Raw genomic sequence first — 22403 nt, 5'->3', positions numbered from 1 at the left:
TAACTGAAATAGTTCTATTATGCCTTGCAACATAAATGATAGGAAAAATAAAGCCTTGCCTCGAAACAACTATTTGTCAGTAATAGCAAGCAAAAAATTACAGTTGTTTCTATGGAAAGTTGTTTCTTTGGAGCGGAAAAGATCTGAATTATACTTCACTTAACAAAAACGTCGCGCACCTATTTGTATATAAGATTTGAGCTATTTTTGGCCAAGAAAGGTAGAAAGAAAGTATTTCTTAATGGATCATATACTTTGTCACCTTATTTGTCCTTTGCATTCCGGTGTACAGGAACACGTAAACGTACGATACAGTTAATAATAGCGTGTGGATTGGGCGTATACCTGTTTCACAATGCTTTCCCGTATACCCTGGTGTACAGGAGCATATGTATGCGGTACAAGGGTACTGCGCAAGGCATGTAGCACCGTGCTGACAGGGCCGTGATATGCAGTCGCTCTAAACAAAAATATAAAAAAATACACCTATTTCATATAAGATTGCACCCGAGAACCCATGTGTTGTAACCCGCGGTGGCTCATGGGTAGCGTATAAACGGCCGAATCCTTGTATCTGCTATGCTTGTATAAGCTATATGAATAATCATATTGGAATGTAAACAAGTATTCTACAGCTTTGGAAACCTGGATTTGTATTTTATTTACGCTTATTTGTTTATTTACTATGATTCCCATGGAGCAGTGCGTGTTACACAGTTTCTCCGAGTTCAACCTTATTTGAAATAGGTGTATAAATACATATATTATAAGTTAAACAAGAACAAACAATTGGGATATGATTATTTTGGAAAGCAATTAATAACACGGTGAAAATAGAAAATACCATATTAATAAAAAAAATGTGTAGTCTTTTCTGTGCATATTATATGCATAAGTATATTTGTAGTCGTCTTAGAAAAAATCATGAGCAGTGGGCCCTCCAAAAAAAGATAGAGCAATTTTAATATGAAGTGATACGGAACCGGTCATCGTACTGTAATCAATGCGAATCGGTTTGGTTGAACAAAAATAAAAAAAGGAGCTACCCCTGCAGAGTATTATTGGCTCCCCCTGTTCTTCGCGCATGCGCCAAATTGACAATAACTCCCCTGAGACCCTGTATGTAGCACAAAAGCCCGTATCAGTGCAGCACATTACCATTTTTGGTAATATCGATTTACCTTCTCATAATGCATATATTTAAAATGGCCGCGCGGAGTTTGAAACTTGAATTAATTTTGTTAGCGAGACGTCGCATCGCAAAAAGTGACCAAAACAGCAAAATATCCTGTTCTATACCAAGTTTGATATTTGATTGATGACTTCCTGTGTTCGAAAGTAAAATATCGTTTGGGAAACCTTTTCAAATTGAGCGCTTTTATTTGAGACTGCCGTAAAATCGAACTCTTTTCATAATGTTTTCGTTTAGAAAAAGAGGAATATGAGTGTGATGGACCAAATTCTACGGCTTAGAACCTTGGCAGGATTAAACTAGAATAAATGAGGATTATGGCATACTAAAACAATCTTCACCACAAGCCAAAATGAGTGCCCACAAGGTATGGTGAAAGTTGAGGAGAGCGGAGGTTGAATTGTGAGAACGAAAGTGCGAGTCAAGGCCCAACGTCTATACTTCAACAGGGAAAAATCGCCGAAGAATAGGTATGAAAATCCGTGTAAACATTTAGCCGAAAAGCGTTTTACCCTTCCCTTGTCTCTGGGGTTCACCTCCAAAACAAATACCCAAATCTAAATTCTATAGCCCAAGCATACAAAATCTTGCTATAAGGGAGCTTCAACTCCCAGATTTGCTTATTAAATCAAATCAATTTTATTCCATTTTTATAAAAAGACAACAAACAAACTCTGTGCAATAGGCACTGAGGAAAAAAATGGGCCTGAAGTATCACCAAATATAAATATTCTAACACCTTGGTGTTAGAACTTGTGTATTGTGAACGATTTGTGTCACAAAACTTCCTTTGTTTGATAAAAAGAATCACGATGAAAACAGAGCTGAATACAATGAAGTCCTTTGGGGATGGTTCTAACACCTAGGTATACATACACTCCTCATTGAATAAGCACATTAGATAGCCTCTCAAACAAGTGCCCCCTCTAGAATCCATTTTTAAAAAGCCATAATGTGAGCATTTGTGGTAATGACTTTTTTACAACGACTAATAGCAAACTAATGCAGCAATGTATAATGACTGCCATCCCTGAGATTTACAGATCATAGCAAATCTATCTTATATAAACATTAAAGCATAGCACTTTCATGTAGTGTCTTTTAATTGCATACAATAAACAGTGACTCGCGGCCATTCTGTATGCTATTTAGCTTTATTTTTTAATGAGACTCGCTGCCATTCTGTATAACATCCATTTTAGAGTGTCTTCATTTCGAGTGTGAAAGCAAGATAAATCCAGGGAAATTCTGTGCAGTTGTATGACTTGATGAAACTTACAACTAAATAATTGGCGATCAATGTTATACCCTGCTGCCTTACCCTTCCGCGTTCATTACAGTACGATTCGGTGAAGTCTTAAAAATAACCCTGCAAATGAGGTCTCTTGCCGATGAGAAACAACACAAATAGGATATATCTGACGCACTGAGCCAGTGAAATCCCTGCTTAAACAAATAGGACTAAATCACTGCTAGCAGAGAGTTAAAAAGCGGGGTTCAACATGATTTTCCCGATTCGACGGAACCGCCATTTTGTTTTCCTACTCTGAGTTGAGGCGTGTCCGCGTAAGACTGGGCATAGTAATACTCATCTCTGATTGGTTAATCAGATTGTTTATCAAATACAACCAAAAATGGTAATGTTCCGCACTGCGTATGTAGCCCCTTGCCTCGCACTTTTCAGGCAATAGTGAAAATGGCGGCGTTTCAGAAATCATTACCTGAGGACTCGACGGGTCGGGTACCGATGTGCAGCTCTTGTTTTGGCGACACAAAATACGAGTGCATTTCATGCGAAATGCCGTTTGTAATAAATGCTCTATTTCTGAACTGAATGAAAACGTAGCCGGATGGAAAGTGTGCAAAAATGTGAGATATTGCAAGTATTTTAGTGTCACAAGAAAAATCAGCATGTATTTTGTGCTTAATGACTATATTGTTATACTTCATACCTTCATACCATTGAAGTTAAAGCCGCATTATCACCAGTTTACTTCCAGAGGGCCGACGGAAACCTCAACCGTTAAAAGACAATAGAATCTATTTGAATCCGCGGTGTTTAACAGGCCATCCGCTCTAAATTATCAATCACATCCTCAAAGAAACTTCCAATAGACACTCTGCTTTCACAAATTTTGAAATATTTTTCGCGTTTTCCGTTAAAAAGCATCGGAGATTGTTACGTAATCGACTAATGAAGGTTGATAGGTGGCAGTTCAATGCGAATGTCATCACTTAATAACATAAACTTTAAAAAAAACAGCCGGAATTTAAAGGCTATTCATAAAGAAAAGTTTCTTACTTTAAAAGAAATATTAGGATTCTAAAATCAAAAAAGCTTGAAAAACAAAATGACGTATAAAGATGACGCCAAAATATATAGCGCACAATAGACCCGCTTTTATACTAAATTTACTAATTTTTGTATTTTTTTGTAAGTTTTTTTTTTGTATTTACTATTTTTTGTAATTTTTGTGTTCCATAATTCAATATTTTGATACCGCACACTACAAATGCAAATGCTGTAAAACCTCGCTAACCTAAGCTCGAATTCTCAGTTATCTCAAGCTAAGATCAAGCATCCCTTACCCTGTGAACCAGACGCTGGAATCTTCTTTCGGTTAGCATGTACACAGGTACACATATTTCAAAAACGGTTGCACTCGAGAATCTCTGTGTCGTAACCCGCGTTGGTTTATGGGTAGCGTATAAATGGCTGAATTCTTTTATGTGATAGCCATGTAAATGTTGATAAGAACATTAACAAGAACTCTACAGCTTTCGAAACCTGGATTTATATTTTATTTACGCTTATTTGCTTATTGAATTTATAGCCATGAAGCACTGCGGGTTACGATACCTTATTTTAGGTGTATATGGATCTAAAAATTTCTCGCTTCGCTTGAAAAAAGTCAAGCCTCTAGTTTCCAGGGTAAGACGCCGTCGGCTTTTGGGAGAATTTGGACCAAATCAGCATCTTTATTTATTTTTTGTTGAATAACTCGAAGCTCGAATACCCCTTTAACTCGAGTTTTTATTTTTTTCATTCCAAGCGCGTTTCACCCGAGCGTGCAAACTTAGGACCCCCTCCCTCCAACAGCGTCAAGTCTAGCTCTGACCCCCCCCCCCCCCCCCCCCCCGCTACTACATTCTACCTGTAGTAGAATAAACATTCATAATTCAATTAAACCGCCGAATTGTCCAGGAAGCAGTTGTTCAAAAATTATGTATTGCTATTGGAAAATTTGAACTTTTCTTTTCCTGGAATTTTCTTCCTGTCTAATAATTAAAATGGATTGAGTAATATCTACCAAAAAATGGTTTAACACAGAACCATAGACCTGAGATTGTTATACAAGGTGGTTCTTTTTTTTTCATCATGCGTGACAAATCTTATCCTTTGTGCGTCCTGTTATGGCAGCTAAAATATGGATGCTTAAGGGAGTCCGCTTTCTGAATTTGAGCTCAGGCGATTGGGGAAAATTAAGAGAGACAACGAGCTCATTTTGCCGATAAGGGTTGAGAGATATATAGTGATTTATAGAACAGAGCGGTCCTCAGTGAGACTGCAAAGAGGTCCTCAAAGTTTGCGTTAATTCTGTATTTTAAGGGGAATGTGACATATTTTGGCGCAAAGAGCGCCAAAATTTTGATAAATCTGGATACAAAACAAAAAGCTCCCCCTCTTATGCGTAAAGGCTGACCCCCCTTTCTTAGCAACATTTTAACTTTTTGACTCCCCCTCTTGTTTTACAGCACCCCCCCCCCCCGTCGTGATAATTGTTGCACAGTCCCTAATTTTAATAGACTGCGTACATCCGGTAAACGCAAGCCCGGATGCACGCACGCTAAATTTTAACAGACTTCTCCATAATTTGAGACTATGTGTAGAAACTCAAACTGTTTTCTGACTACCTTCAGAGTTCGAGTTAACGCTGTGCTATTGTATATGCAAATTAAACAAATCGGATGTTATCTGTGATATCACAGTTGTGGTCAACAATCTATTGTATTATGTAACTACAAAAAAACGCATCTTTGTTTTTCGTCTATACTATGAATGTGTTTAAGAACATTTTTCTTATCTGAATGAATTTTGCAACACGCTGTTAATTACCGCTTGTTTCATACTGCTTGGAGCATTGAGATGTAGGCTTTCGTTGTACAAGCAGTGTTTTAGTATTTAAACATTCGCATCCAAAGTTAATTATGTTTGTTATTATCCGCAGGCATGTGGAAAAATTGTTTTCTTCAGCACAACATTTTCCTACTTTCCCAGTAAACATCCCTTTTCAAAGAATTCTAATTTCTGCTACTTTTAAGTAGAAATTAAAATTAAAATTAAAATTAAAATTTCTTTATTTTGTTTGCCTCGAATATCAAGGTTTTTCTTCCGAAAAAATTGTCAGTCAGAAAAATAAGAGTAAGCGGTTGAAAAGCGATTCTTATTTCATTTTTCCTTTTACGTTCTAATAGTGCTGACTCATCTCATTGTACAGTCGTTACCAAGGAAACTTAGAGTATACAGTTGTTTTTCTATAGTTCTTTCTGAACTTAACTTATCGTTAAATGAAGTACAAATATTAACAGTTCTTAAACGTATAGGCATGCATTTGGGCATTATGAATTAGTGCTTCAACTAAAACGCTAACAGTTTTTCCTAACCAAATAACAGAAGGTAAAACCTTCTACGCTGTTTATTACCATTGAATTATCTTGAATTATACAATTACATAAAACTCACCTTTGCGTTGAAATGCTGATAGCCGGCATTATCAGTGTAATTTTTCCAGTTGATGTATCTATCGGTACGTAACACTTCGCACAAGTATTTCCCGTCGTTTGATCTTTCCTTTTTAAAGTTAAACGAAAGTAAGGAATCGTCTTTTAAGCTTTTAACAGCACACTGCGATACCTTATCTACATGGAAAGTATCCTTCTCTGTGACATTTAAGTACTTATTGTCTTCCTTTTGGAATTGCTTGTTTTTGAATGCTTTTGTCAACGCGAAAGTCAAAATAAGGCAGAAAAAGATGTAGAAAGAGTGTAGGAAATAACGCCACATCGCACCGTCAAGACTTGAGAAGTGTATTACGCCCTATTCACCTGCTGAAGTTTTTAAAAACGTCTAACAAATGGCCTTAAGAACTTGCTAGCGAACACCCAGTAGGAGTCATAAAGAGCAAATGTGTTGAAGAACAAATCCTCAGTGGGTGCTATGGTGTATGCTAATAATTTTGATAATAATTTTGTTTTTCGCGTTAATAAAAGAGTTTAAAAAAACACATATTTCGTTTAAGTTTTTGTTTGAAAAAAAGAAAAAAAACACGTTTTCGGGGGGGGGAATGGCTTTGACATATATTTGACAAAGCTTTGCGAATGACCCGATTCTAAATATAAATATTTTTGACACTGTTTATACAAATTTCCTCATCAATATTGCATGTTGTAAAATGGGTAAATTTCCATCTAAGAGTTACCGTAAATAGATACATAAACATCAAAGAAGCACACTTATCTTGAAATACAAGTGGCAATCTTGTTTTGAAGATTTTTCAGAAAATCAGGAAAAAAAGTCTTTTTTGAAGTTTACTTCGCAGTTTTGGTTATTCAACCTTCCCAAAATGCATCGCACGGTGTCTGGGTACGAGACTGGTCCGCCTTGCCCATGTAATATGATGTAGCATGTCAATACTTAGGAAGTTACCAAAAAGGCTTTTGCATATCAAGTCAAGTCATAGAAACGTCGTTCGATGGTCCAAACTTTTTCATTAAAAGGGAATTGGAAGAGAATTGTGTTTTGTAAACACAGATTTATGATTGATTGTTGTGTTATAAGCAATTTGCGAATCAGCAGTGAAAACTTTTACTGGGGAAGTTGATCCCAGAGCCTAAAATCATGCACTTTATGCATTTCAATGTCCCAGAAACGGTTGATTGGCTCCAGCGTACTCTATGGAAGATCATTTTTAGAGCGTTCGTAAAAAAGGAAGGTATTTTCGGTCAAAAAGATTTCCGAAACATCATTAGGGACTTTAAGAACCGAGAACGCGGCGGGTCTAGGACGCGACCGGAAGTGTTTTTTTCACATTTTGCCCAACAGCGCATGCGCATGAAGTTCTCTCTTCTTGGCGGGAACGCGACGAATCGAGTTTTGAAGTGCTGTAGAAAACGTGAGTATTCAGCGATACTTTTAATAGAAAGGAAGCGTATTCCAAATATTTTTTCATTATGTATGTGAAGTGTATTGCTTTTTCTAGAGGTAGAGGTTTTACAGAAGTCAAGGGAATCGATTTTTGATTAAAAATGAACGTTTTTTTTCTTAGCAGGTGTGTTCAACCATGGCATCAAACGTGCGAGATGCAAAGGACAAACCTTTAAAGTATGTCATCTCATTATCTTTGAATCTATAGTGTATTTTCTATGTTCTTCTGTCATAACTTCTCGTGGATTTCTAATTAACGTAGGCTATACTGTTTAGCTTATTACATAACGGAGCGTAAAATACCCATTTGAAAAGCCATCCTTTTTTTATAAGTAAGATATTTTAAAGTTTAATTAACTTAAGTAAAGTAAATTTTTTATCGGGTCTACCAGACTAATTTTATCGGAAATAACTTCTATTTATACGTGAATGTACTGAAGTTTTGGGTTCTGATTTTGTTGTTTTACCTTGATTCAATTTGTCAATAATTTGTAAAAAAAAGGTTCAAACATGTTGTCAACACTCATGTGCAACACTGATAGATTGGACAAAAAAGTTTACACTTTATTTTGCTTTTATTTAATTATCTAAATTTTATCATCATGGCCCACATTAATTGAAAGCTTAAATATGTATTTTGATCTATCTTTATTGTCTTGCAAACTTTGTTTTCATTTTTCTCAGTCATATTTGATTGTGTTTGGAAAGTCACACAAGTTCGCCGTAGGGCTTTTTATTCAATATTTTAATTCAATATGTTTTTAAATATTTTTTGTTTTTAAATATTGAATAAAATGATAATGTTTAAAAACATTCTATCAGGGATATAATGGTGTGCATGTTGCAATAACAATTTTTTTTACACAGCAATGTGATCATGTACTGGTCGACTGTCACAGACAAAGAAGAGAGATTTCAGAGAGGGTGATGTGGATGTAAAACCTAAGCGACAAAGAAGGAAGGGAGGAGATGCAATTGAGTTTTTGAAAGAGAGAGCTGACAAAAACAGTGAACTTAGAGAAAAGGAGCTCAACATGAAAAAGGAAATGCAACAACAACAACTACAATTGCAGCAAAAGAATACAGAAATGATGCAAGCTATGGTACAGCAACAGCAACAACAACAGCAGCAACAACCCCAGCAGCAACAACTCCAGCAGCAGCAACTCCAGCAGCAACAACTCCAGCAGCAGCAACTCCAGCAGCAACAAATGCTCATGATGCAACAGTTCATAGGAGTAATGGGGAAAATGTTGAACAAATAAGTATTTGATATATGACATGAAGAAACTGTTTACTTTCTAGTTTTTAAATTTTACAAGAGCATAGTTACCTGTTTTACAATAAATGCACTGTATTGTATGAGAAGGTGATATTTAGACATATTTTTTGCAAATTTAATTTATTCATCTGAGTCAAATATCAAGATACAAGAACCTATTTTGAGAAACCTTGGTAGCTTAAATTTTCTTGAATTATAAAAAAAACTATTTAGGCTAAATTGAAAAATTGTGTAGGGGGTATGCTGGATCCCCATAGATGCACATTTCTTGACCAGCTGGAGAAAAAGCATGTTGTGCCAAGCTGTCGTACAATCCTGAGACTGCCAACATTCTTGCATCATGCATCCTTCCCTCTAAAAAAAGAAAAGTTAACATTAGTAAACTGCATACTTATGAATGCATAAATCACCCTTTACCCTCTAAAAACAGAGGATTGGACATCAAACACCCCTGTATCCACCCCCTCCAAAGTTTTTGTAAAAAGGGAGTGGGTGGGTTCTTGGTTTTTGTGCTGTGTTTTTTTCTAAACTTGATATACCATTCACTGATAAAACATACGGATAAATATCTCACCTACTGGTCTAAATAGTTGGCCGATGAGCCCATTGGGCAATGCAACAGACTGGTATTTGAGAGCGTGTACACGCTTGTGTCCGTTGTAAACAACTCTCTGATTCAATCCTGGTCTTGTTATTGGGCGAACTGACCCATCTACAAAGCCAAAGCAATTATCCAAGGCTGCACCTTTGTTGTGAATTGCATCAGCATATGTTTGCAATGAATTGGGGGACAGGATAAAGTTGTTCCACTCTGTTGTACGGTGGTGGTGAGCATTGTAGATCCATTCAGTCACTTCATTGCAAATCATGCTGAGCTCTGGCACTGATCTACCGAATATGGAAATCATGTCTGACAATCTGCAAGGATAAGCAAACCGCTTCAGCACGACACACAGCCCTTCTGTTGCATCACAAACCGTGCCGTTAACACATGTAAACGTATCTGGCATTTGTAAAGCATCTACGAGCAAAGGAATATCTCTCTTTTCAAATCTAAAGTCGGCCTTGCACTCAGCGGGATCTTTATTTTCCAGACAAAATTCTTCGTAGTCCCAGTGGCAAAAAGGCAGGTTTTGCGGCGTGTATTCTTCGAAAAGGACAGCAAATTCCTCTTTGTCTATAATTCGTTCTTCCAGGGAGAAGAGCAAAGATTCTTGTACAGCTTTAAACGAGTTTTTTGACATTTTTTGAAGCTACCGGAAAAGCAGCTTTTTGTTGACAAGTAAAGTAGCGGGCGCGTCGCCTGTTGCATCTAAACTTCAAGTTTCCCGCGTTTGAGACGCGGTCCTCGCTCCATGCCTCCGACGGTCCTGGGGTTTTCCACGTCGCTGCGTTTTCGGTTCTTAAAGTCCCTATTGCCGGATCACATTGCTCAAGATGTGATCGCGCGTAAGACTCTTGTTGCTAGGAAACGTGAGCGCTAACCAATCAGAGACGTATCTAAAAATAACTGCTTGTTCTAAAAATAGTTTTTACGGACGTCATCATTTGAACATACCCTAATATGGGGGATTCGTTCTCTTACATCATGGTCTCTTGTCAGCCGTCAATGAGTCAACATGTCAGAACAATAGCTCTGAGCGATAGATTAAAATTTCATATTCTAAACCAAAGTAAATAAGTTATTTATTACATGGCTTTTTAAAATATTTGCGCGGGAAGGAAACCTAGGCTATGCTGCTGATTGAAATAAGAAACCCTTTCTTTCTGGATTTACAAGCCACGAGTGCTCAACTCCAAAGCTCGAAATAATTGATTTGTCGATTTGTAAAATGACCATAGAAAATTGCTTTTTCCGCCGATTTTACCGACACATTTAAACATCCTTTCTTTATTTTTTTTTCCTTTAGGGAAAATCGTCTTCCAACTACCTGTGTCATGACAATTTCCCGCCATAATGATTTTGCAACTCTTGCAACGCGCTCGGCAATTTCAAGTTTGATGAAATTTTATTTGCGATAAAAAAGGTAGCAAATATCGTCACGGGGGGATATACCGGGAATAAAGGCAAATCACTCGAGGAATTTACCTGCATAGTGTATCTTCTTTCAAGAGAAGTATTTTAGTGAATATATCTTACTGTCTGTGGAGAATTCAAGTGAATGATAACATCTCTACGATCAATTAGAGTGGAAAGCGACGATCAATTGGGACTAAATTATTTCACAAAATTGTTGGTAAAAATTCAGAGGATGTCTTTAATAAGAAGTTCTGCATTTGTGAATGATTAAAAGCATTGTGTGGGGATACGAACTAGATTTCACTGAATGGTCATTGCGAACAAAATCTTCACGAACATCAGCGAAACTCTCAGAAGCAACTGTTGAAGAAAGGTGAACAAAAGTGGAAATTATATTACGGAAAAAATAAATAAGATAAGTAAGCTTAAGTATTTAATAAACGCACTGTCTGAATATAACTATTGAAACTCATCCTTACAGAAAAGTGGCTAAAACTTGCTATTACAGTGTTGTTGATTTTTTCGAGTGAGAGTCGTCGGTCCGGAAAATTTTTTCTAACGACCGAGGTCTTTACATGAGGATCCGGACCGCTCAACAGCTAATCAGGGTGCGCCATTCCACCGGATATAATAAAGTAAATTAATGTTATACCAAGCTTTGCGCACTCTAACATACAAACATTTTCATCACAGCGAAATAATAATTTATGCAGATGCGTTAGATTATGGATAGCGTATAATTTAAAATTTTGCACCGAAAACGTGAGTGGACATCAAATCACTAATTTATCAATCTCTTTACACACGCAACTGTCTTGTGCAAAAATAGTTTTATTCCAGCCGACTGAGGCTCAGAGATAAACAATTTTATAGGAGAATTATAATTTGTGACTGCTAGCTTGGCAGTGTTATGATTATAATCGCAAATTCGGGATCGGGAGTGGGAGGAGCTTTCCCTTTTATAGCGGAACCTCGTGTTTAAATTGCCGTTTGACTTCCTATATTCTTATTTCTGAAAGCGTTTTCATGGCCTAGCACTGGAATGGTTTCTATCCACGCAAACTCTCCGTCAGGCTTTAACCAATCAAAAAGCAACAATTGTGTTATTCCGCTTGTTTGAATAATGGAAGCCAGAAATGGCAGTAACAAGCTTCAACCACAAACAGCACATACAAACTCATTTGTCCATTTTAATTTTGTTTTGTACAATAATATATCGTGCTTGGGGATCCAGCGGTTACTCGAGGCCACTGAGTCTCCGAGCATGTGATGATATAGTCACATCTCGGCTTCTTTAAAGAGCCTATAAAAATAGTCATACATAATAGCTCTATAATACATACATATATAAAAATATATACATCAGACATAACGATACGCAATCGTCCTGAGATTCAAGCGGATGACGGGGTTGAATACTGAGTTCTGGTGGCGGCAAGAGCCAATCTCCAGTTGCTTTGAACTGTCATCTTTGTGAACCACCACGTCTGTTCCACACTCTCCGGGATGTTCCCCTGTAAGTGGGACCCGACCACACCCAACAGGGATAGATACACCATGTTGATCAATAAGAGCCAATCTCCAGTTGTTTTGGACTGTCATCTTTATGAACCACCACGACTCTCTGTTCCACACTCTCCGGGATGTTCTCTTGGGAGTGGGATCCGACCACGCCCAGTAACGAGAGGTACTGCTTGTGTTCGTGTTCCACTAAGGACGTCCTTCTGGTCTTTGCCTCCTCTGGGTTATGACTGAACGACCGGCGTAAGAGGTTGTTGTCGTTTATTCGGAGAAAGTTCCCCCCTTCCGCCTCGTTGGTTGAGGCGCTCAGGCTACGGATGGCTGTATGTTTCAGGGGGGGTGCTTGAGGCCGACTGGTGTCGGTCCGGCGGAAACTATTGTGTGAGCGGATGGTAGAGGCCGTGGACCCAGCCCTGATTCCCCTTTTGATCGCTTCCTTGATGCTACGAACCATTTCTCGCTTTTCTCCTGCAGTTCTATGGATCCAAAAAGAAGCTTTTCTAGCTGTAATTATATGCTGCCAGTGAATATGAAAATTTATGACAGCAGAGGCGTAGCTAGGGTCCAGCCCCCCCTCCCCCCTATTCCAGCTGCCATAAATGCACGAGACACTACCTAAAATACAGGAGAAAATGTCTTATATGGGCTTTTTGGGCCCCCTCCTGTTAAAAATCCTTGCTACGCCCCTAGACAGATTACATAAGTAAATACGCACAAAATCTCATTACATGGCTACTTTATCGGCAGAAAAACTCTCCACAAAAGGGGAAATGAGACATCCATTGGACCACACCCTCGTTTGGGGAAGAGGGGGAAGGGGAGGAGTGACCATGACAGTCTTAACGCGTGACCTTATAGTATGACACCGCTGCCTTACTAAGACCCCGTCCCCACGTATCCGTTTTCGTTTGAAAACGCAACCTTTTTGTTACGGATACAGGTATCGTTCACACGGAAACGCGAAAACGATGACCGAAAACGGAACGATTTGAAAACGATCTCCAGAGTGGAACAATTTGAAAACGATTCCCTTTCGGTGTCGTGGGGACGGACGAAAACAGAAGCTTCCGAAAACGATGGCGTGATAACTCAGGTCCAGTCCACTTGGCGCGCGAGTACGCATGCGCTGTAGAACTTGTTATCGTTTTCGTATCGTTTCTGCGTTTTCGTGGGGACGGGTCGTATCAAAATTAAGACGCTTCGTGTGGACGCGGATCTTTTTGAAAACGCAACCTTTTTGTTATGAAAACGGATACGTGGGGACGGGGTCTTAGTTTTGCTTTAAAGCGTTGTTGTTGGTTCTTACTTGCTTGCGAAGAGATAAGCACACTCTTGCTTGCCGAGCTCAGTGGTATCACTGATGTTAACAAGCTCCCACGAATGAAGTGTGTCCGCTAAGGAAACAAGACATTCAATCATTATCACGACTGAAGTTCATGCTGTTGTAACAGATTGGTGGTTCAAAGAATAATATGGTAAAATGGAGTGAAAAACACGGGCGGATGGGCGACAAAAAGACAGACAGTGCAGTAAGAACAACACACAGGCTGTGAAATATTCGAGAAATAGGGGTATAACTAAGAGTTAGTAATTCGCATTTATCCCCTAACGACGGTGGCACCACGTGACAACACGTGAATACACTCACTGACCAAGTGACAACACGTGAATACACTCACTGACCACGTGACAACACGTGAATACACTCGCTGACCAAGTGACAACACGTGAATACACTCACTGACCAAGTGACAACACGTGAATACACTCACTGACCAAGTGACAACACGTGAATACACTCGCTGACCAAGTGACAACACGCGAATACACTCGCTGACCAAGTGACAACACGTGAATACACTCACTGACCAAGTGACAACACGTGAATACACTCACTGACCAAGTGACAACACGCGAATACACTCACTGACCAAGTGACAACACGTGAATACACTCACTGACCAAGTGACAACACGTGAATACACTCGCTGACCAAGTGACAACACGTGAATACACTCGCTGACCAAGTGACAACACGTGAATACACTCGCTGACCAAGTGACAACACGTGAATACACTCACTGACCAAGTGACAACACGTGAATACACTCGCTGACCAAGTGACAACACGTGAATACACTCACTGACCAAGTGACAACACGTGAATACACTCACTGTCGTTCGCCCAGCAGTGGTCACGCAACACCAGTGACGTCACAGGGATCAAGAACTTAAACTTGATCTCCTCTGAAAGTTTGTGTGAAGAGCTCTGAAAACAAAACAATGCAGTTTTTTGTGCACAATTTTCATTGATTGATTAAAAAAGTGTACTCTTTAAAAGCCACTTACTTACAGACATACTTACTTACAGGCTTACTTACAAACTTACTTACAGACTTGCGTACTTACTTACTTACTTGCTAATTAATTACTTAGAGACTAACTTGCTTACAGACTTACTTACCTACACACTTACTACCTACCTTCTCCTTCTTGCGAGATTTCGTCTCCATGTGGACGAGAATTATGATTTTTTCAAATACTGCAAGGGCAAAAACATCGGCAATCAACAAAGAAGAGCAAAAAAGGGGGAAGGCTGCGAGTTACTCGTTTTTCTTATCTGCCAGAGAGGGCCCCGCTGGTAAGGACAGCTGTAGTCAGACACGATTTCACGGTCACGATTTCATCGTCAGGGACTCAAAATGTCACCGAGTCACGGTCACATAGTCAGTCACGATGTCACGGTCATAGTCACGATGTCACCGTCACGGACTCACGGAGTTACGGTCATATAGTCAGAGACATGACGTCACGATCACATGGTAAGAGTCACGATATCAGGGTGTCATATTCACGGAATAACGATGTCACGCTCTCTCAGTCACGATGTCATGGTCACACAGTCAAGGAGAAGTTATACCACGGCCTCATAGCCACGGAGTCACGATGTCACGGCCTCATAGTCACGTCATGGTCACATGGTCATGATTAAACATTCACGGGTTATGATTTCACGGTCACATAGTAACGATGTGACAGTCACAGAGTCGCGATGTCACGATCACATAGTCAAAATCATGACACACTGATCGTCACAAATCTAGCATCATTTTATCTTCTTTACTCCTGAGAAATTACCTACCAAATAAGTGCATGATGTTATTGGTCGTCTTCTTGTACAGTCGAGGTGACACGGGATAGCGGACCTTCAGCGTGCCAGAACGAGGCTCGTCTGGGCAATTCAGCCACGTGACCTTCCCATGATGCAGCAAGCGGTCAATTGTGACGTCAGAAACCTGAACATGGACAGTAAGCCATTTACAAATTATGCTCGACTGCTCTCAAAGAAAAGCTTCAAATCGAGGCCCTGTGCTAAAACTAAAGTGAAATGTGACAGAATGGACACAGGGCCTGGATTTAAAGCTTTTCTTTAAAAGCAGTTGAGCGTAATTCGGAAATGGGCTATTCGATTAGGGATGATTTAGACAGCACAATTTCCAACTCGAGTAGCACAATGTAAATACGACTCCGCTACGATGCTCGACTACGAAAGTCGTAGCGTGTAGTTCAGGGCCAATGTCGTAGGCAGGTTGCATACGACTAAAACTTGCTGTCTAAGTCGGCCTTCAGAAAAAAATCAGGCACGTGAATTTAATTATATTTTTAGATAGCACAATTAAATAGGTACATGCACCATGCTTTTGCTCGGCCTGGCAGTGCCGTAGTAGGCCTTGGAATATTGAGTGGGCACGATACAGAAACATTTAGAAAATATATGGGGGCACAGCCACGCCCCTACTGGTCATTTCCTTATAATTTTTGAAAATATTGCCCACCCCCTGCTACGGCACAGTTAAATAGGTGTATGGATAGTCATGGTCAGTAGTGTCCGTTACCTCGCAGTCGTCGTAATCCTCCACGAGTTGGTTAAAGATCGGCGCAAATCGCTCAGTTATCCGCTGCATCTCATTGATATGCGTCGCGACCTTCTCTATGGCAACCACGGCCTCTACCAATAGGAAACCAGATCGTGTCAATAGGCAACCAATCACGATAGGAGGAGAGCCAGGCGCGAACACAGGGGGTACCTGTACCCTCGAAGCACGCCCGCAGGGATTCCTGGGTACGCGCTAGTAATTTAGACTTCTGTAAATTGCTACACAGGCTACTGTAACCCATATCTAATGCAATATTTTTAAAAAAATGGCGTTTCCCCCGTTAAAAATTGTTTATGTTGAGGTACTTTTTTAAACCAAAAAAACATTCTGTGGTTTTAATAAATTCTTTCTCGTTTCCCAATTCACACCACACACTTGGACCTCCTGACTATAAAAAAAAAACGTTTAGCATTTATGACCCAGGCCTACGCATCCTTGATGACACAGCTTACCCAACAAAACTTTGTACTCTTCGCTTGTCTCGTCTAACAGCTTGAGAATGGTCCTTAGCAGCAGAGGGTATCGCAGAATGCGCTGCTCAACAAATACAATAGATTAATAGGCCAGTAATAACATTCTACATGCTACACGGCAAATATTGGAACGAATTCACGTGATTTTTTGGGTGGCAAACGCGCGCTCAGGTTCTCTGCTAGCAGAGGCCTCTTTTCTCTGTACTTCGCTTGGCTGGCGTTCGCGTGGAAAAGATACCTCTGCCATAAGTCGCAAGTTCGTTTGATCAAACCACCGTCCACGATCGTGGACGAGATCCAGAGCGCATACTCCGTTTATTAATTACTGGCCACTATTTGAGCCCACAATGACTAGCGCATGCATGAAACGTATATCCGCTGTGGGAAAATAAGCCAGCTTTCGAAACGGCGTCCTCCGTAGAAATATCACGCGACGAATTATGAAAGAAGCCATTCAATGCCTTGTCTTCATTCAGAATTTTCTCTCGTTTGACTAACGAGTCAATCTACCGTTTACAGCTTTTGAAAATTCTTCTAGAATTAGCTTTTTTACCAAAAAGTTTTGTAACATTTTCTTCGAGTCCAACTGTGCGATATTTACATTGAAGAAACTCGCCTGCCCAGATGTCTTGGAATTTATCCCACAAACAAGACAAAACTCGTCTTCGCTGTGTTTGCTGTTCAATCTTTTTAGTGACGTTTTAGGTGATTGAAATTGAACAGTTGATTGAAGAGTTTGATTTATAATTTGCGACAAAAATTAGAATATTGACGGCTTTCGCGCGATGGTACGGGTTTTGGCACGTCATGCGGTCGCTTAGAAACGCTCACGCATGCGCAACGAAAACAGTTTCGACCCATGGCAGAGGTCTCTTTTCCTTGCGAACGCCAGCCCAGCGAAATACAAAGAAAAGAGGCCTCTGCTAGCAGGGAAGCGCTCAGGCTTTAAAGCAACAAAAAGCAACTTATTAAGCGTTTACGAATAAAGCCAGAAGGGTTTTTTTCTGAAAAGGGTTTAGTTTCATTTAAAGATTTTATTTTTTTGTCGTTCTCTGGTGTGACCGGCGCATTCATTTCTGTGTTTATTTTAGCTCAATTTGCCTCCCAAAAGGTCAGGTGAACAATTTGCGCAAGTCCCCTATTTCAGTGCAAACCGATGATATCATTAGTCAAAACAAAATTAAAATGGAAAAACGAGCTTTCATGTGCTTTTGAAGCTGGTTACTGCAATTTTCAAAATTCTGCAAAACCATCGTAAACAATTTCCAACAGCTTTCTGGTTTCCGTCATTCAAACTAACGGAATTACATTTGGTGATTTTTGATTGGTCAGCGCTTTCCGCGAGAGGTGGCGTGATTGGAAACCATTTCAGTGCTGGCCAATGAAAAAGCTTCAAGAGTTTTGAATGACGGAAGCAAGGTGATTCAGCTGGTTTAGCTATTAGAAATCGTTGGCGAGAATTCGCAGGATATTTAAAACCGCAGTAATTCTCCCGTGCAGTCTCTACCTGGATGGGCTTGATGAAGTACGACTCCAGGGTTCCCGAGTGCTGATTCTTAGGATTCCGAGCATCGAGAAAGTTCCGCAAAGCCTCGTTTTTACCTGAATAATGAAGTAGAAAAACAAACGAAAATACTCTCTAAGAAATTCACAGAAACACAACTGAGCGTGTAATAGCACACACTATGCCCAAAAATGCTAGAGTGCTTCGCGCTCAAATTTTTAAAAAAGTCTAAAAAGTAAAAGTATAAAAAAAATGCTAGAGTGCTTCGCGCTCAAATTTTTAAAAAAGTCTAAAAAGTAAAAGTATAAAAAAAATGCTAGAGTGCTTCGCGCTCAAATTTTTAAAAAAGTCTAAAAAGTAAAAGTATAAAAAAAATGCTAGAGTGCTTCGCGCTCAAATTTTTAAAAAAGTCTAAAAAGTAAAAGTATAAAAAAAATGCTAGAGTGCTTCGCGCTCAAATTTTTAAAAAAGTCTAAAAAGTAAAAGTATAAAAAAAATGCTAGAGTGCTTCGCGCTCAAATTTGTAAAAAGTCTAAAAAGTAAAAGTATAAGCGTTGTACCTTATTTCTACCATAGCCAACAAATTGTTGGCTATCATTATGATCTAAAAACTTCGGCTTCTTTGAGGTACAAGAAACACTACATTTGTTACGTGTACAAGGTACTACAGGGCCTTAAGGGGGGGCACTGGGGGCACGTACCCCCCCCCCCCAAAGATGAAAAAAAAATTATTAAGAAAATGACAAGTAAGGGCGTGGCTGTTACCCCGGTATTTCTTTATGTTTCTGTATGGTGCCCCCCCCCCCCCCCCCCCCTTCGAGGCCTGCTACGGCTATGTATTGGAGGACACATTTTTGGCTCCCGCCAATGTGTGCCGCCAGTAAAAACGTTGACAAATTCTTAGGATCAGCGGTTTTATCCGAGTTAACTGTGATTTTCTAATTTCAGCGAGTTCTCATAAATTATTTCCAACTATGCTTAACGCTTTCTCGCTTACTTTATTCAAACTATATAATTTTGAATGTGCAAGCTGGTGATTTTTATTGGGCTGCTTACAAAGCGGTTGGCGTGATTAGAAACCATTTCAGTGCCAACGAAAACGCTTCAAGAAATTTGAGTGAGGGAAGCCAAAAGGCGATTTAGCTGTTGAAAATGGTCGGAAAAAGCTCGCAGACTGTTGAAACCCGCAGTAATAACGAGAGCGTACCTGGTCCAAGTAGCTCCACAACTCGCGAGTGACTCGAGCAGAACGCGCTGTACAACTTGAAGTGCTCCGTGTATTGAAGGAACGTCTCGCCAATCGTGTAGATCACATTCTGTAAGTAAAAAAAAAACCATTGACAACTTGAAAAATCATTTTTAACGCGCCTGCATACAGGTGCGTGAACATGATTGGCTGAGAGAGAGGGAGGTGGAAGGGGGTACCATATTGAAAAAGGATAGTATTTGACGATGATCAATTGGCCATTCCAGCTATAAGCATGCGCGCGCACTCACCATGGGAACCTACCTTAACTACCGGCATGCAGCGCGCGCTTCGTTTGATGTAATTTAAAAAAGCCCGCGCTGCATTCTGGTAGTTGAGGTTTCTATGGATATGCGCGCGCAAACTTATAGCTGGAACGGCCTATAGGAAATGAACCACTTTTTAGTAGCCATGGGCAGGGCAGGGAGATGCGCAGCCTGCGACCTACCCCCCAAGTGTACTCGCCTGAAATTATTGAAGACATTGTATTGGCGAATATGTACTATTTTATTCAGCTAGCCGTACCATTGCAATAGACAAGACTAAAAATGAGTAAAAAGAATGGAATGTAATAGAAACTTTTACCTGGAATTGAGGAATCGTGTCAAAAGCATCAAAGCCTGTCTCTGAGCTAAGTAGGCGCTCCATTTCCGACAGAAAAGTGATCTGGAAATCCAGGATCTCATCCACGGTTCCGACTAAGGCTTTAACCTGCAACAGAAAGTTCAATAATATCGATAACTCTTTTGTTATTGTTTATTAATAAAAATACAACGATAAATTTACAGGAAACCAACAAAATATCAATCTACGTCTGATACGTTATTGACGATATTTTATGGAAAATATCTTAGTTTCTCGCTTGAATTAGCCGATGGAAATGGATGCTTTGTGTGACCCGGCATTGAGCGGGAGCATAAAATGCCGGCGTCATTAGCCTTCTTAAAAGCCATGTTACACAACATTTTTCCTGCACCTTGCAATAAAAAGAAGGACGGTTAAAGCAAAATGCAGGTTGTAGAAACATTTTACACAAGGCAAGTTTTCTCGCAATGTCGCGAAAAGTAGAAACCACTTCAAAAAGAAAAAGAAAAAAAAGCTGCAAAAGGGGAAAGTTGCATTCGTAATTTTCTTGTAAATTGCAACGCAAGTCAAAATACTCGCCTGACCTTGATGTAGCAACTACATTACTCCAGTATAAGATTATTATGCTCGTTTCATTAAGACAGTATAAAGTAGGCAACGCTCATTCCGGAATACCATGTCAATCGTTCACTAACCTCTGCTTGAGACATAAAGTTCTCGTCTTTTAGCGGATCGAGGAATCGATTCAACAACAGCTTTAAATCCTGCAAAACATGATCATAAAACCACCAAATCATCATCACAAAAAAATAATGACCTAACCAGCAACAGCATAATTACTAATATCATCAAAACATCTCCACCATCACCATCACCAACATCATCATCATCATTATCACCATCACCAACATCATCATCATCACCATAACCACCACCATCATCACCATCACGATCACCATCACTATCGCGATCACCATCATCATCACTACCATCATCATCACCATCATAATCATAACCACCACCGCCACCATCACTATCATAATCACCATCACTAACATCACCATCATCACCATCCTAATCACCATCATTATCACCATCACCACCATCATAATCATCACCTCTACCATCACCACCACCACCATCACTACCATCATCATCTCCATCATCATCGTCATCACCATCGCTATTACCATCTTCATCACCTTCACCATCACTACCATCATCATCGTCATCATCATCACCATCGCCATCACCATCACCTTCACCATCACTACCATCATCATCTCCATCATCATCATCATCATCACCATCGCCATCACCATCACCATCACCATCACTACCATCATCATCTCCATCATCATCATCATCATCACCATCACCATCACTATCCTGATTACCATCATCATCACTACCATCATCATCACCATCACCGTCATTATCACCATTACCATCATCATCACCATCACCACCATCACTTCCATCATCATCACTATTAACATTCTCACCATCACCATCATTATTACCATCATCATCACTACCGTTATTATCACCATCACCATCACAATCATCATTCCTACCATCATTATCATCATCATAATCATCATCATCATCATCATCATCATCATCATCATCACCATCACCATCACCATCACCATCACCATCACCATCACCATCACCATCACCATCACCGTCACCGTCACCTTCACCATCACCATCATCATCACCTTCACCATCATTATCACGGATCACACGATGTTTCTTGTAAAGACGACACGATTGAGACGACACGATCGTCACGATCGTTGATTTCGTCATCGTGTCGATCGTCACGATGTCAACGATCATCGTCAACATCGTCACTATCTACACGATAATTTTTCGACTTAAAAATTCGATTGAGACGATGGTTTCTATTGACACGATACTCCTTTCCGAATTTTGGCAATCGGGAATTTTCGCTAGAGTTTCCGAGCTCCCATTCGAAAATCAAATTGAATATAAATAAATATAGATTATATAAGTTATAATTGGAGAAATTTGGCATTAGCAAAAAAAAAGGTATTAGATTCATAAGAATAAATGTTGAAGATGAGGAAGCATTCCGCTGTTTGTTTTGCCTCGGACGTGCGCTATTTTTCAAACCAAAGTTACGTTACAGGCACGTACACAGGGGGGTGCCCAGGGTGCGAGCGAACCCCTCCTTGGCGGCCAAAACGTTGGTCATTTCTTATTAAGGAATCTTTAAATACTATGCTTTTTCCATATGATACCTATGACTGCGTAACCCCCCTCGACCAATCCTAGGAACGCGCCTGCGCTATATGGAAAATTATGGAACAGAAATTTGAAAATAGGCTGGAGTTTTTCTTCTGATTTTTTAACCTTCGAAAGGAAAAAAACTAATAAATATATTGCTTTATGAATCTGCTCATTTTTG

At 39.7% G+C, this 22403-nt stretch overlaps 3 protein-coding genes and 1 long non-coding RNA gene across 9 annotated transcripts in view; 1 reads left to right on the top strand and 3 right to left on the bottom strand.

The window, feature by feature from the left end:
- LOC5504737 (fibulin-1) overlaps window positions 1-6433 on the bottom strand; it is a 61345-nt gene extending 54912 nt beyond the window's left edge. For all 4 annotated transcript variants that reach the window (XM_048721378.1, XM_048721379.1, XM_048721381.1 and 1 more), the window contains exons 1-2: window positions 5937-6433; window positions 346-460 (exon numbers count right to left, since the gene is read on the bottom strand). In XM_048721378.1, the coding sequence (XP_048577335.1) occupies window positions 346-460; window positions 5937-6257 (436 nt within the window). In that variant the 5' untranslated portion in view covers window positions 6258-6433. The remainder of the gene's footprint in view (window positions 1-345; window positions 461-5936) is intronic.
- Window positions 6434-7198: 765 nt separating this feature from the next.
- On the top strand, window positions 7199-8433 carry LOC125559801. Its single transcript, XR_007306470.1, has 3 exons — window positions 7199-7365; window positions 7519-7574; window positions 8265-8433. It is a non-coding gene; the product is annotated as an uncharacterized LOC125559801 (long non-coding RNA).
- A 107-nt stretch (window positions 8434-8540) lies between these two features.
- On the bottom strand, window positions 8541-11734 carry LOC116612389. Its single transcript, XM_032373051.2, has 2 exons — window positions 9254-11734; window positions 8541-9033 (listed from the first exon to the last, which is right to left on the bottom strand). The coding sequence occupies exons 1-2, from the start codon at window positions 9921-9923 to the stop codon at window positions 8894-8896; spliced, it is 810 nt and encodes a 269-aa protein (XP_032228942.1). The 5' UTR covers window positions 9924-11734; the 3' UTR covers window positions 8541-8893.
- Window positions 11735-11871: 137 nt separating this feature from the next.
- The window catches only part of LOC5504736, a 38298-nt gene continuing 27766 nt past the window's right edge, over window positions 11872-22403 (bottom strand). For 2 of the 3 annotated variants that reach the window (XM_032373059.2, XM_032373058.2), the window contains 11 exons: window positions 20662-20730; window positions 19967-20092; window positions 19343-19451; window positions 18139-18233; window positions 16611-16692; window positions 16117-16229; window positions 15363-15516; window positions 14704-14762; window positions 14396-14489; window positions 13527-13614; window positions 11872-12696 (listed from right to left, as the gene is read on the bottom strand). In XM_032373059.2, the coding sequence (XP_032228950.1) occupies window positions 12264-12696; window positions 13527-13614; window positions 14396-14489; window positions 14704-14762; window positions 15363-15516; window positions 16117-16229; window positions 16611-16692; window positions 18139-18233; window positions 19343-19451; window positions 19967-20092; window positions 20662-20730 (1422 nt within the window). In that variant the 3' untranslated portion in view covers window positions 11872-12263. Of the gene's footprint in view, window positions 12716-13526; window positions 13615-14395; window positions 14490-14703; window positions 14763-15362; window positions 15517-16116; window positions 16230-16610; window positions 16693-18138; window positions 18234-19342; window positions 19452-19966; window positions 20093-20661; window positions 20731-22403 lie in introns of all 3 variants that reach the window. The other variant, XM_048721568.1, reaches the window with a different exon arrangement.

This window comes from Nematostella vectensis, chromosome 14, assembly GCF_932526225.1.
Source record: "Nematostella vectensis chromosome 14, jaNemVect1.1, whole genome shotgun sequence".
Taxonomy (NCBI): Eukaryota; Metazoa; Cnidaria; class Anthozoa; order Actiniaria; family Edwardsiidae; genus Nematostella; species Nematostella vectensis.
This window is presented reverse-complemented; position numbering and strand designations above follow the sequence as displayed.

Bases quoted from the DNA above. Each gene is read 5' to 3' on its own strand.
- LOC116612389 (XM_032373051.2), bottom strand. From the start codon at position 9,923: ATGTCAAAAAACTCGTTTAAAGCTGTACAAGAATCTTTGCTCTTCTCC. The intron at 9,034-9,253 runs GTGAGATATTTA...TTCTTTTTTTAG, and splicing joins CCAACTATTTAGACCAGTAG to AGGGAAGGATGCATGATGCA.